This window comes from Sceloporus undulatus, chromosome 1 (assembly GCF_019175285.1).
Source record: "Sceloporus undulatus isolate JIND9_A2432 ecotype Alabama chromosome 1, SceUnd_v1.1, whole genome shotgun sequence".
Classification (NCBI taxonomy): Eukaryota; Metazoa; Chordata; class Lepidosauria; order Squamata; family Phrynosomatidae; genus Sceloporus; species Sceloporus undulatus.
Genome location: NC_056522.1, coordinates 209,736,342 through 209,750,456, shown reverse-complemented (window position 1 = coordinate 209,750,456; position 14,115 = coordinate 209,736,342). Strand labels below are relative to the sequence as shown.

The window sequence follows — 14,115 nt, the reverse complement described above, 5'->3', positions numbered from 1 at the left end:
AAAAAATGGAGGACACGCTAAAAAATTTGCTTTTTAAAAAATGTTAATATAAATGCATGTTTCGGAGGCTTCTATAGACAATTGCCCCCCTTGCCTGCCGCTTGCCCTCCCTTGCCTGCCTCCCCCTGATAGGCCAAAGGCCCCACGCCCTCACACGAGAGGCCAAAGGCTCCGGCGGCAATCGGCGGCAGGATTGGGCTGGGGCCGGTCCCAAGGCCTTGCTGGGCCGCATCCGGCCCGCGGGCCGCAGGTTGCCTACCCCTGGCTTAGGCAGAACCTTTATTGACAAGCACAGGAATCCTGTAGTGATGTGTACCTAGCTGGAAAATAATGGGGATATGTGTGCAAGTTTGAGCATGATAAGCAAGAGAATCAGAATATGTTGGTTTCACAATTATAATTGAAATTGTGTGTACTCATTGCTTATTATGTGAATTTGTCTGTGTACTATTGATATAATTATTTATATGATATAATTATTTTCATGTATTAATAATTGTTTCCAAATATGCTGGACATTAGGAAAAAAATTAAAAATATATATGTACAGTGGTACCCCGGGATACGAATGCGCCGCCTTACGAAATTTCCGGGTTACGAAAAAAATCCATTGAAAAAAACTGTTCCGGGTTACGAAGGTTATTTCGGGTTACGAAAAAAATTTTGGTGCTTTTCGGCGCTTTTTCGCACGAAATCGCGGCTTTTCCCCATTAGCACCTATGGCTTTTTCGGCTTACGAAGTATTTCGGGTTATGAACGCGGCAGCGGAACGAATTAAATTCGTAACCCGGGGTACCACTGTATATGTAGAATTTTTTAAAAAAAATATGAAATCATGACTTGTTCCACTTTGAATTTTCACTTGCTGGCTTCCATAGAATTGTCTGTTTGGTTTAGAAAAAAACATGGTCTTTCACACTTCATAATGCCACTTTAATACACAGCATTCTGATTCAGTATGTTGGTTCATCACAGGCCTGGTGTTGAATATATAGTGATATATAATGACTTCTTTAACCATATTTTCTTTCCCCTTGTTACTTAGCTGTTGGTTACAACTGTTTTGTGACTACAACAACAAGAACTGCTAACTCAGTAAGTTTTAGCAACAGATTTTTAAATTGAAAGTCTTCTTATATATGCCAGAAGTATGGAACTCCTTTCACCTCAATAGTTGTTAATAGCTATACAGTATCTTCAACATGTTTACCTAGATTTTTATCACATTGTATAGTGCTGTATTCCACGTTTACTGCCATGGCAACATCTTAAAAAATCCTGGGATTTGCAGTTTAGGGAGGAGCATTTAGGCCCATTATAGACGGACGTAAAGTACGTCCTGGGGACGTACTAGGGTTAGGCAAAGTGCGTGCCTTACGCACGCACCTAACCCTAGTACGTCCCCAGGATGTACAAAATGGCAGCGCCCGTTCCACACGGGGGCCGCCATTACCACGTCACGAACACGCTGCCTCCAAGCGGGGTGGCGCAGATGTGACGTCGTCATGCCGCGCAAGGGCGCAAAGAGCACCCTTTCCGCAGCGCGAGAAGGAGCTCCGAAACAGAGCTCCTTCCGCGATTTGCGTCGCTGGCGCAGCCTTAAGACAGCTGCGCCAGCAATGCAAGGGAGAAAGGGGTCGAGCGGCCCCTTTCTTCTCCTCCCCGCCGCCATCGGGTGTCCTTGGGGCATGAAGCCCCAAGGACACCCCTTTCCAGTCCGCAGGGAAGTGGCCTTTTGCCGCTTCCCCGCGGCCTGGAAAGAGGCGGATCGGGGCCTCGGAGGCTGCTGCTCTGGAAGCTGAGGCCCTGATCCGGCGGGAAAAGCAGCGCCTACAGGCAGCCCCAAACAGGCAGTCTGTAAAGCACCTTAGAATTCTCACCCAAATTGCTCTTGAGCCTCACTAAACTTCAGAGCACAGAATTTCACAGGATATTACCATGTCAGTTTAAGTGTAATATAGCACTATAACACTGCAGTGTGATAAGCTTGTTAGAAGTAAAACCCATTTAATTTAATAGACCTTCTACTCTGCTGTGGTTTACATAGGATTGCCATCCAAAGCCTGGGCATTCTTTCTGAAATATAAAATCTAATGATTTAGTTTGGTTTCAGGTTCCAAAAGAGAAATGGATTTTATGTGCTGTAGTTTGTACTGAGCAAATAAGTATAATTTTAGGTGTTATACTGCCATGTAATTATGATGGACATGATTAAGAATTGAAATAATTGCACATTGCTGTGTCTCTCCAGTTTAAGTATATATAATAATTCTTCTAGGAAAAAAATTTAGTGATAAAATTGAAAATACCTATATACTTGAGTTGGTTGTTTTTGGGGTTTTTTTTTTGGAAATTGCAGTACTAAAATATATCTCATATTTTTCTTCTTATAGAAATTAAGAGGACAGACTGAAGCACTTTACATATTAACCAAATGTAACAATACACGTTTTGAATTCATTTTTACAAATGTGGTTCCTGGGAGCCCCAGACTTTTTGCCTCAGTCATTGCTGTACACAGGTAATTGAATTCTAAAAACAGTTTTCTATAAAAGCAGGACGTATTCACTGAAGCAGTCCTAATGTAATTGGATTTGTTGTCTGTGGAACAGAAACGTTCATAATGAAGGTTTTCTGTGCATTCTGAAACTATATAATTTTGCATTGGCATACAAGTACAGCATGCACGCGTCATACGCGGGCGCGCCTTACGCGCTCAAGACACGGGGCGAAAGGGGCAGTGCGTCCCATTCAATTGAATGGGCGCGCGCACCCGTTGCGCCCCGCGCGCCGCCACACCACCACGCCGCCGTGCACGAGCCCCATTGTTTATAATGGGGCTTGAGCATAGGCGGAATTCGCCTTACGTGGCAGGATCCGGAACGGATCCCCGCGTAAGGCGAGGGCCCACTGTACATAAAATCAGCCCAGATGTCAGGATCAATCTTATTCCCCCCCCCCTTTTTTTTTATTCCTTAATTTTCAATACTTTCCAGATATTCAGGTGTCTTTATCCAGCCATTTGTAATTATGCTGCTTAATTTACAAACTTATGCAGTCCTGTGTCCTTAAGGGATCCCTAGAATAAAAACAGTACCTTATTTTGGGATCACCCTGTTTCACTTCTGTACCATTAATCAGTCAACCCCCAGAATTTGCTAACGGAAAGAATAAGTGAGACATGCAACATAACAGTGCAGTGTGTTCTCATTAAGGGGTTGTCCACATGGGCCAAAAGGTCCATGGTCCCCCAGGCCTCAAGTTGTCCTGTTTAAACGACGCAGGCCAAAACCCAGGGCCAGAATTGGGCCCAATCCTGGGAGACTGGATGTAGATCCAGCCCAGTCCTGGGGTAAACAGCTTTTAGTTTGACCCTTGGTCTAATGCAAACTTTCCTAGAAAATTTCTGGTTTCCTGGAAACTCCACAGCAAACCCTGGCTGTTTAAATGTCCTGACACACTCCTTGTTGCAGCATCACTCTTACTGCTAAGCCCACCCATTGCCACATCTGATGTAGATGGGGTGCTTGGTTACATAGGTGCAGCCAGAGGCCTTGTTTCCACATCAGACATGGCGACAGAGGGCTTCTCAGCAGGGGTGACGACATTGCAAGGTAAAGAGCACAAGCTGGTAGTGAGTTTCAGATCGGGGTGGACTGGGTATATAAACACAGCTGTCCTTGCAAGGAATCATGAACCAAACTATGTGAGCACCTGGAGCCCATGCTATTCTGGCTCATCCGCTGAGCCCGATGATGATGATGATTATGATGATTATTATGATGATGATTATGATGATGATGATGATGATGATGATAGTATGTTCCTATCCAGGGTTTTAGCCAGCCATGCCCTCTAGCAGGTCATTCATCACTTTTGATATTTTCTTGCCATTAGACATTTAGCATCTACTGAGCATTTCTTAGTCGTCTTAGTTAAAGTGCTCTGTGCACTAACCAACTGAGGTTCACTGTTATGATGGGTAATAATATAAACAGATGTCTTGACTTTAAACTTATTTTAAGAGAATTTATCTCTCAGGTCAAGCAGACAGGTGGGAAAGTGTGGTGTGTGGCCGCACTGGTGTCACAGAGCTGTGGCAACCGTACATGCCCAGCCCCAATCTGGGCCGCTGCCACAGTCCTGAACTGGGCTGCCAGAAAGGAGCAATTTACAGACGCTCCTTTTTGGCCAGGTTCTTCTGAGTTGGGGTGGCTGCGGCACAGCTTCTGGCTGCATTCAGGGCATGTGGCTTCTAAATGACACACCTCCAACACAGCCTGATGATGATCCTTTTGGCCCGTCTGTTTGAGGCCTCTGTGAGTATTTTGTCAGATTATTTTTCTAGTGCAATAAAATTAAAAGGGCAGGACAAAGCCCTTTTTAGATTTGTTTTAAATAAGCTGTTAGAAAAATAAAAATGTTAAAACTATTGTTTTCTATTCCTAGAGCTTATGAAACATCTAAAATGTACCGTGAGCTTAAACTGAGATGTGCATTAATTCAAAACAAGCAGTTGAGATTGTTACCAAAAGAACAAGTATATGATAAAATAAATGGAGTCTGGAATTTATCTAGTGATCAGGTAAAGTGCAACATGAAGATTACATATTGAAAAAGGTAGTAAGAATGTTCGTGTTTCCTCTTTATTACCGAATGTGGTAAAGAATCAGAAACTGATTACTTGAAAAGATATGTGGTTCAGCACAGTGTGCTTAGCTCTTATTTTATTTATTATTTAAAATGCATGGGCAAAGTTTGTCCCTCTAGATGTTTCTGGATTGCAACTATATCAATATGCAATAGAGCTGATGAGAATTACAGTCTAATTACTTTTGTAGGGATGCATGCTTTTTCCACCCCTGATGTAGCACATTTCCACTCCACCTTTCTGTAAAAATATCAAGGTTGCTAGCACTTAAAACAATGGAAACAGTAATAACACAAGTAACATTAGTGAATACAATGCATAATTCAATAAGCAGCAGCATAAGAAGAAATTTGTAGCATTTAAAAAAGAGGGAGAGAGAGCTAAAAGCATCAGGTAGATCAGAAGAAAGATAAAAGCAATTGCCTGGAAACCCAAGTTTTCCTGAAAAGGAACCACAGAAGAAGGCCTTCAGAAATAGGGTTGCCATACCTCTGGACCTCAAAACCGGGGAAAATGTAGGACAAAATTTTCAAATGTAGGACACAAAACTGTGTCCTACATTTGAAAATTTTGTCCTACATTTTCCCTCGCCACTTGGGCTCCACCCCCCGCCACGATCGCAGCGAGGCCCGGGGCCCAGGCGGGGAGGGAAAGCCTCCCTGAGTGAAGGATTCTCTCTCCGCCTGGGCCCCGGGCCTCGCCGCGATTGCGGCGGGGAGCGGAGGCCAAGCGGCGAGGGAAAGCCTCCGCCTTAAGGAGGCTTTCACTCGCCACCTGGGCCCCCGGCCTCACCGTGATCGTGGCATGGAGCGGAGGCCAAGCGGCGAGGGAAAGCCTCCCTCAGCTTGCCACATCCTGCCCGGGGGCGGGGGCAAACCGGGGCGGGACCGTGCAGACCCACCCCAAATCGGGAAAGTCCCGCCCCCAGGCGGGATATGGCAAGCCTATTCAGAAAGGAAGCAAGACAGGCCTCTCTAAACAGGTTGTTCTAAAGCCTTGCTACAGCCAGTATTTTGTTTTTAAAAAATTATACAGCAGTGTTGTGGGGGGCAAGGAAGGATGGGGGAGAGGGAGAGATAGAGGCATGAATAACTTTTTGTCAGTGCAGTAACTTTTCCTACATTGTTTTTGAAGTCTTGGAATTTAAAAAGCAGCAAGTGTTTTTGTTCTGGAGTGGAAAGAGCCAAGCTGTATACACGTCCTGTAGATTGTGCCTGCTTTTATGACAGGAGGCATGACTTGCAGTGGCAGGTGGAAATGATACGGCCTTATTGCTGCCTCCTTGAAAAGCATGTGAACGTTGTTGAAATTCTGCTCGCTGGGACCCTATTTTTATATTGGATTTGTCAGTAGATAGCTGCAACAATTGTGCAGTATTGTGCCATGAAGTTATCAAATGAGGGCACTGTTTTGACACATGGATGTACTTTTAATTCTCTTAAAGAATAATTAAATTGTATCTTAACACTAAGAAATATTTGGGGCTGTAAACTGCCAGTATTCAATGGGTAAATTCTTAACTATAATATTACTAATTTAAATTTACTGTTTCTTATTTCTATGAGAAGGAAAAAGATGGATTGGAAAATGATGTACAGTTCTATTATATTATCTTGCATTGTTAGATTTGGATCCTAGGAACCATTCATGGGGAGGAGGTGGGGAATCGCAGGAGTCCCTGAGCTCCTAAGAGCTACTTCTGTGGTCTTGCAAGGATGGAGTAGGTCAGGACTTAAAATTGCTGGAGGAGATGGGAATCAGATAAAAGCAAACAGTGGCATTTTATGTAACTGGAGCTGTGCTCGCCTCTGCTTGGTTTTAAGCCATGTCACTCACATCTTCCCGAATATTTTTTGTATTCTGTTCCACCCCATTCAATAGCATCCTCATATTCAAACTACTTTTAGAGGGCAATGGTGGATTGAACTGTAGGGTTGCCATAACCCGGCGGCCCCCGTGCCAATCACGGTTTCGGGGGGCCCCTCCTGGTCCCGGTCCGGTTTGGGCCCTCACCCGTGCCTTGTTCCCGGTTTGGGGGCCCGCTCCGGCCATTGCCGCTGCCGCTAATGCGGCTGCTGTGGCACCAACCCACCTCCTCCTCCGGCTCTGCCTTCTCTTCCTCGGCGGCAGAAGCGCCGCCACCACCGCGCCCCCACTGGGAGGGCTTGCGCGCCGCCCAGGCCTCAGCAGGGGCCAGTGGCGCCTGCCCCATTCCCTCCGCACACACGTGCCTGCCCTTTTTTTCTCCACGCGCGCGCGCCTGCCCCAATTCCCTCCGCGCGCGCGCACCTGCCCTGCTTCCCTTCCTCCCGTGCCAGCCATCATAAGGAGGAGGAGGAGGAGGAGGAAGGAGCCGGAGGAAGGGTGCCTGAAGGCCAGGGTAGAATTGGGCCAGAGGAGAAGGAGGAGGAGGAGGAGGAAAGCTGAGTCAGTGGCCATTAGGTCTGCCTTGGTTTTTGGGGGTTTTTAAATTATATTTAAAAATATAAAATACTTATTTTATTTTATTTTTTTAATTTTTATTATTGCTTGTTGTTGTTTTATTTTATTAATTTTTATTATTGCTTGTTTTTATTTTATTTTATTAATTTTTATTATTGCTTGTTTTTGTTTTATTTTATTAATTTTTATTATTGCTTGTTTTTGTTTTATTTTATTAATTTTATTATTGCTTGTTTTTTATTGTATTATATTACTTTTTATTATCAAATATATACACCCCTGCCTTGTTTTTTATTTATTTTTTCATTATTTTTTATTATTAAATATATGCAAGTGCATTTTTTGTGTATTTATGGTGCTTTGAATGCTAACAAGTCTGCCTTTCTTGGCCAATTATAGTGGTGGTGGTGGTGGTGATGATGGTGATGATGGTGGTGATGGTGGTGATGGTGATATTGATATCAACAAGCCTCTGAGGCATGGCCAATGTAACTTGCTGTGATTTTTACAAACTCATGCGCAGTGAAGAAAAAACACAGTCCCTTGCCCAAGTACACACTTCTGAGAAGTAAAGTTGAACCCGAGAGCAAGTCATTTCTACCATCTGTCTAAGAATAATGCCAAAATGTCCTCCATTTTGATCATGCCTAAAAACATGCATTTATATTAACATTTTTAAAAAAAACTCAATTTTTTGTGTGTCCTCCATTTTTATAAAAATGTGTCCTACATTTGAAAATGTTGCCCTACATTTGTCCTACATTTGTCCCGGTTTGGAGGTCCTCACTTATGGCAACCCTATTGAACTGGGAGGAATAGAGGAGAAAAGTTCCCTTCCTCTGTAGTTTTCTAGCTCAGTTTCATTTGGCATATGAAATAGATTGCAGTAGCTATTCCAGTGTTGTAGGTGAGGGGAAAAACATAACCAGTTTTGCAGAGCAGGGACCCCAGAAATTTGGGGGGAGGGGCAGCTTAACATCGGCATTGTTGTTGTGCACCTTCAAGTTGTTTGCAGGTTTTTATTAATTTTGCCAACTGGTAAGGGGAAGGCAAATTACTTTTCCCACCATTCTCATTGAAACAGCCTTAAATATGAAGACTTTTATAAGCACAATGTGCACTTAGAAGAGCACCCTCCATGCATTCAGTGCAGCTCACTCCCAAGGTAGTGTGCATAGGATAGATTGTAGGAAGCATTAATTATTTCTGGGAAGGAACAACAGCAACAGCTTTCTTGATATTCTTAGTGCTTTATCATGTAGTACTCTTTTGATTGATAATTCCTGAGTAGCTCAACTTGATAGAAGACTTGGTGAACCAATTTTGTCAGATCATTTCACAGGAGCCGCAGACCATCAGCTTAGTCTTAGTGGGTGCTCAGGTTCCTCTTCTCTCCCATTCCAGCTTCCATGTTGCAGAGCAGAACTGTTTCTTTTTGGATGCTAATGTTTCCACTTTGGCATATGTATCTAGGATTACCTAAATTATACTTGCGCGCCATCATGCCTTGTAGGAAGGGGGGGGGGGGGGGGGGAGCTGTTTCCCATCACTATATTTTAATTCCCACTTTGTTGTGGTAACAGGACTTACTCATTGAGCCTCATATTTAAATGTTTACCTATATTTTAGTTTTACTATGTGAAATTTACTTTTTTATTTAAATTTTAAATAGTAGATATTGATGTAGAAGATATAAATTAATTTTGATTTATTTTTTCTAGGGAAATCTGGGTACCTTTTTTGTTACAAATGTAAGAGTAGTTTGGCATGCTAATATGAATGACAGCTTTAATGTCAGCATACCATATCTACAAATTGTAAGTACTATAATATTACAATTACCATTGTAAACCAAGTATGAATCATGTTGGCTAATTTTATTTACATCTGATATATTATTTCTATATAAATAAGATGGTTTCCTTAATAAACATCTTTTATTAGTATTGTTAACATGTCATGTTGACAAACAAACTGTGGAAGTGTTGTGAATATGTCTCCTATGGTGGAGACATAGGTGGAGACAGCTGGATGATGGTGAAGAAGGTTAGGCATGGGAGAGCTCAGTAATCAGTAGCACTGAAGAACGCACAATCCAACCTTTCATTCTGTCTCAAAATGGAAAAGGTTTTTTTAATTCTAATTGATTGTGGAGGGAGCTGCACTGGGTGGTGCTGACTACTCTCACAATATCTCCTGGACTATTTATTTTTAAATGACATTATTCTAATAATGTCATTAATGACATATCACGTAGGCTTCATATTTACACACATCTCTGCAGCAGTGGTCAGTGATATTATCACTGTGTCACATGTGGGGTGGCGAGCTTAAAAGATAGTGATTTGTATAATTCACTCAATGAATTATGATGAATGTTTGTAATCTGGGAACTTTGGCTCATAGCTCCATTTAGAACCAGTTTGATTTCCCTGCTAATTACTGTGTTGCTAGTTTAAGTGGTTATAATTGTATATAAAATAAAGGCATATGAATAATGAATTTTTACCAAAGTCAACCAAAGCATATACTTTTTAATATTTTTGTGTGTTCTCTTCTTTCACAAGTACAATAATTCTAAAATTACAAATGACAGGCAATAGAATAATATAGGGAGTCAATGTTTGGTAATGTTAATAATATTGGTTGTAGAATTTAAAAGTATACCTGTGTTTATCTGGAAAATCAGTATGTAAAGGGATGATGTAGCACCTTTGAGACTACAGTAACAGCAAAAGAAGTTGTAGCATGAACTTTCATAGAGTTGGTCTACTTCCTCAAACACATCTGAGGAAGTAGGCTGAAGTCTACAAAAGCTCATGCTACCAGCTTCTTTCTTTAAGTTAGTCTCACAGGTGCTACAAGATCCCTTTGAATATTGATTCTGCTATGGAATCACATTTGAAGGAAACTTTTTAAACCAAAATAACATCCTTTGTTTTAACCAGCGCTCAGTAAAGATCAGAGACTCAAAATTTGGCTTGGCCCTTGTCATTGAAAGCTCTCAAGCGGTAAGATACTCTAGTTTTCATTCAACTTGAAACTGATGCTTCTTGAAACTAGTCAGTCTTTTCTTAAAGTCTTCTTCAAAAACCTGTATGTGGTGATGATTCTTGCTTTGATTAGGAGAGGCGTGGGCACAGTAAAGGCTATGTATGCCACTTATGGCATCCTAGTACCCTTTTTTTAAAAAAAATCTAGGGCCTTGACATGCTTATTTGCCACATTCCCTCACCCCCCCGTCTGTTTTAGGTCAATTAGAATGCTTTTTCCCAAACTGGAAGTGACTTTGGTCACTCTCTAGTTAAGAAAAATAACTCTAATGGGTAAAAAGAGTCCAGAGAAGCCCTAAAACATGTTAGAAGTGCCTCTCCACTGCCTGAGAAGGTGCGATGGGGAAAATGTTTTATCAGTATGCTGATGACACCCAAATATATTTCTCAATGTCCCAGTCATCAGCGACAACAACCGATGGCATCTCTCCTCCCAACCAGTGTCTTTAGACAGTAATGGATTGGATGAAGGAAAACAAGCTCAAGTTGAATCCAGACAAAACGGAGGTACTTAAGATAGGGGGCCCCAAACCAGGTATTGGGCTGCAACCTCCAGTCCTAGAGGGGCTCACGCTCTCCTCGAAGGACTGTGTTCGCAGTCTGGGGTGCTTATTAACCTGTTGCTTCAGATGAGGAGGAATCAGGTGAATGTGGCGGTCAAGATCGCCTGTTATCAGCTTCGGCTGATACGCCAGCTGTACCCTTTCCTGGAATGGGGTGACCTTGAAACCATAGTACATGCTCAAGACTTGATTTTTGCAATGCGCTCTACATGGGGCTACCCTTGTGCCTAGTCCGGAAACTCCAGTTGGTACAGAATATGGCAGCCAGGTTGGTCACAGGAACAGCAAGGAGTGACCATATAACACCAATATTGAAGTCACTCCACTGGCTGCCTGTCAGTTTCTGGGCACAGTACAAGGTGTTGGTTATCACCTTTAAAGCCCTACATGGCTTGGGCCCAATCTATCTAAGGGATCACCTGCTTCCATATAAATCTGTCCCGTACACTCAGATCCTATGGGAGGAATTTATTAAAGCCCTTAAAGACCAGGTTGCCGGTGACCTCCCAGAGGACATTTTCTGCAGCCGCTCCCAACTTATGGAATGGCCTGCCGGACGAGATCTGTCAAATTACCAATCTAGAGAGCTTTAAAAAAGCCATTAAGACGGATCTCTTCCAGTGGGCCTTCCCAGAATAAAATACTCGGCCACGAATAAGACCTCCCATTTATTGAACTCTGCCCATGATTAGTATTTGGATTAACTGGATTTTAGCATGTTAGTTTTAATCTTATATTGTTTAATCTTGTTTTAAGGGGGGGGGTACTATGTATATATGGATGTATTTTAGCTTGTTGTATGCCGCTTTGATTGCCTGGAAAAAAGCGGGATAGAAATAAAAAATTATTTATTTATTATGTCCCTTCGCTCAGAAAAAATCTGGTGGGAAGTCTCAGCCCTTCTGCTTAAGGTTAAAGTTATATGCAGTTCTGTGGTAGTCCCCTCTCCTTGGGATGTCATGGTAGTATGATGTTGGCAAATAGGACAGCTGAGTTATGAATGTAACAAATAATGACCATGATAAATGAACACCAGGTGACTAATGAAATCTCTGAATGAGACACCAGCATGTCAGCTTACTATTTTTAAGTGCCTTGTTCCTGGGAACATTTTAACTAGAGTCTTGAAATTATTTGCTTCTGAGTAGTTATTAGAGTAGTACTGTTTGTGAATAATTTACCTTAGAAACGTACATGTCGATTGCTTTTACCATGGTACATCTAAAATGAGATTGTTTTTTACAAATAGTTTTTAATCTATAATTATACTGTTGTAGCTACCTTAAAAATATAATCATCCACAAAGTACAATATACTAAACATACACTGCAGAAGCCCATTAATAGTGCAGCCCTGTACTTTTCTATTCAGATGCAAGTCCCATTGAGCTTGACGATGTTATTCTCAGTTTAGTTAGTATATATGGCTTAAATTATGGTGTATCTGAAATATTGCTTCAGCATATCAGAATGTATTGTATAGCTGAATACAACAGAAATTTATATTGGTTTAGTCTAGCATTCTAATATCACTATTCATGGTTTATCTGTGAATTAGTGCTAAATTTATAGCCCTGAAAATGGACATATAAAACAGTTAAAACTAAAATTTTGATAATTATCCTGCTGTAGGTAATTATTGAAAATATTTTGGTTTACTGTAATATATTTATGTCATTCTTTTACAGACTGGAGGTTATGTGCTTGGATTTAAGATTGACCCAGTTGAAAAACTAGAGGAAACAGCAAAAGAAATAAATTCACTGCATAAAGTCTTCTCAGTTAATCCTATATTTGGAGTGGATTATGAAATGGAAGAAAAGGTACTCAGGTTTAAAGATGTGCTTCTTGAAAATTAAATTAGCTGCTGCTTCTGTCTAAAATGGTTAAGGTATAGAGATATTTGTGGTTGCTAAAGTTGTGCCATTTGTTAATTTGCAGCCTAAGCAGCTGGAGGATCTGACAGTGGAGCAGGTACAGGATGATGTAGAAATAGAGGCAGATGAGCAGACAGATGCTTTTGTGGTAAGATCCTACTGAAAAGATATACTTTTTATAGTTTTCTTCTGTAGTCTCTGTATCTTATAGCTGGCAAAATATGGAATTTAGTGGCTATATTCAAACCATATTTTGCTGAATATCTGTTATTTACACATTTACAGTGGATTTTTCAAATTTCAAAATACGGCCACATTTCCTTATTTAATTAAGTATAATTACTTAATTATACTAATTTGAAAATGCTTAGTGATTTTGTTAAGTGCTCTTCTTTGTTTAATTTAAGGGCATCAAGAAGTTTAAACATTTGCTGTGGGTTTAATGTCAAATTTGCCTGATACTATTATATTCTACAGTACTGCAGGGAGTCAATCCTAACTTGTTTTGGTGGGTTTTTTTTTACACAGAATAAATTGAAAACCTTGATATCTGTATTACAATGCATCACCTTAAAATATCATTTCTAAATTATTACTATGTGTTATGCCTATTAACAGAAACATTTTGTTCGCATCTAAACAAACATTTACTAAAAAGGTTAAGAAAAAAAAGGGTTTTCAAACCATCTTAGCCATAACAGGTACTGGTAGGCATTTCACTGAACTAAGATACTGCCTGTCTTTGAATTAATGCATATTCTTGAAATAAACTATTGATAAATTTTAGACAAGTTTTTTTTTTCTCTTGCAGGCTTATTTTGCTGATGGGAACAAGGTAAGAATATTTATATTTTAAAAATATAATGATGCTTTCATCCCTAACTGTCTTTTTTTTTTAATGTTTGTTCTTATTTTCTGTCTTTCTTCCTCGTTTCCTGAAAAAAGCAACAGGACCGTGAACCTGTTTTTTCTGAAGAGCTAGGACTTGCAATAGAAAAACTAAAAGATGGATTCACACTGCAAGGACTCTGGGAAGTAATGGGTTGACATTAATCTAAACTATTATTTAATAGATAAATAAAAACTTTTATAGTCTCTTAAAGTCATGCCTCAGTACTTTTCAACAAAGAGCCTATCTGTTTTATGGAGATTTTGTGAAAGAACAGATGTACAGTGTATAGTTTTAATGTTACTATAAAATAATTATATTTGTAAGATATATGTATGTGTTGTATTTTTAAAAGGTGTATATAGTGCTTTCGTTGCTTAAATTTTAAATTATTTGTTTATTTAGAAGTTTTGTATTGATTGCATGATTGTAAATATAAGTGTTATTTAAGGAAATAAAATGAGAAAAAATGTGATACTTCTGAATGATTGCTGTCATTTGGTACCAATAATACCTTGCAAAGTGTTTTCAAATGAGGACTCTGCACGGCCTTAAGTGGGGTCAGCGAAGAGCAAGGTATTCCTAATACCAATCTCCATTGGCTCAGAAGATATAGAAAAACAGAAGCGAGTGGGAGATTG

At 40.5% G+C, this 14,115-nt stretch overlaps 1 protein-coding gene across 1 annotated transcript; it reads left to right on the top strand.

Annotated features, from left to right (window-relative positions):
• Positions 1-1,035: 1,035 nt before the first annotated feature.
• BBS5 (Bardet-Biedl syndrome 5) lies at positions 1,036-13,946 on the top strand (the record flags this gene model as incomplete). The annotated part of the gene is made up of 9 exons (XM_042458428.1): positions 1,036-1,095; positions 2,394-2,521; positions 4,450-4,585; positions 8,815-8,910; positions 10,042-10,104; positions 12,397-12,531; positions 12,650-12,733; positions 13,397-13,420; positions 13,531-13,946. Coding segments are annotated over 9 exons (828 nt in total), but the record flags the coding sequence as incomplete, so codon positions are not given.
• Between the last annotated feature and the right edge of the window lie 169 nt (positions 13,947-14,115).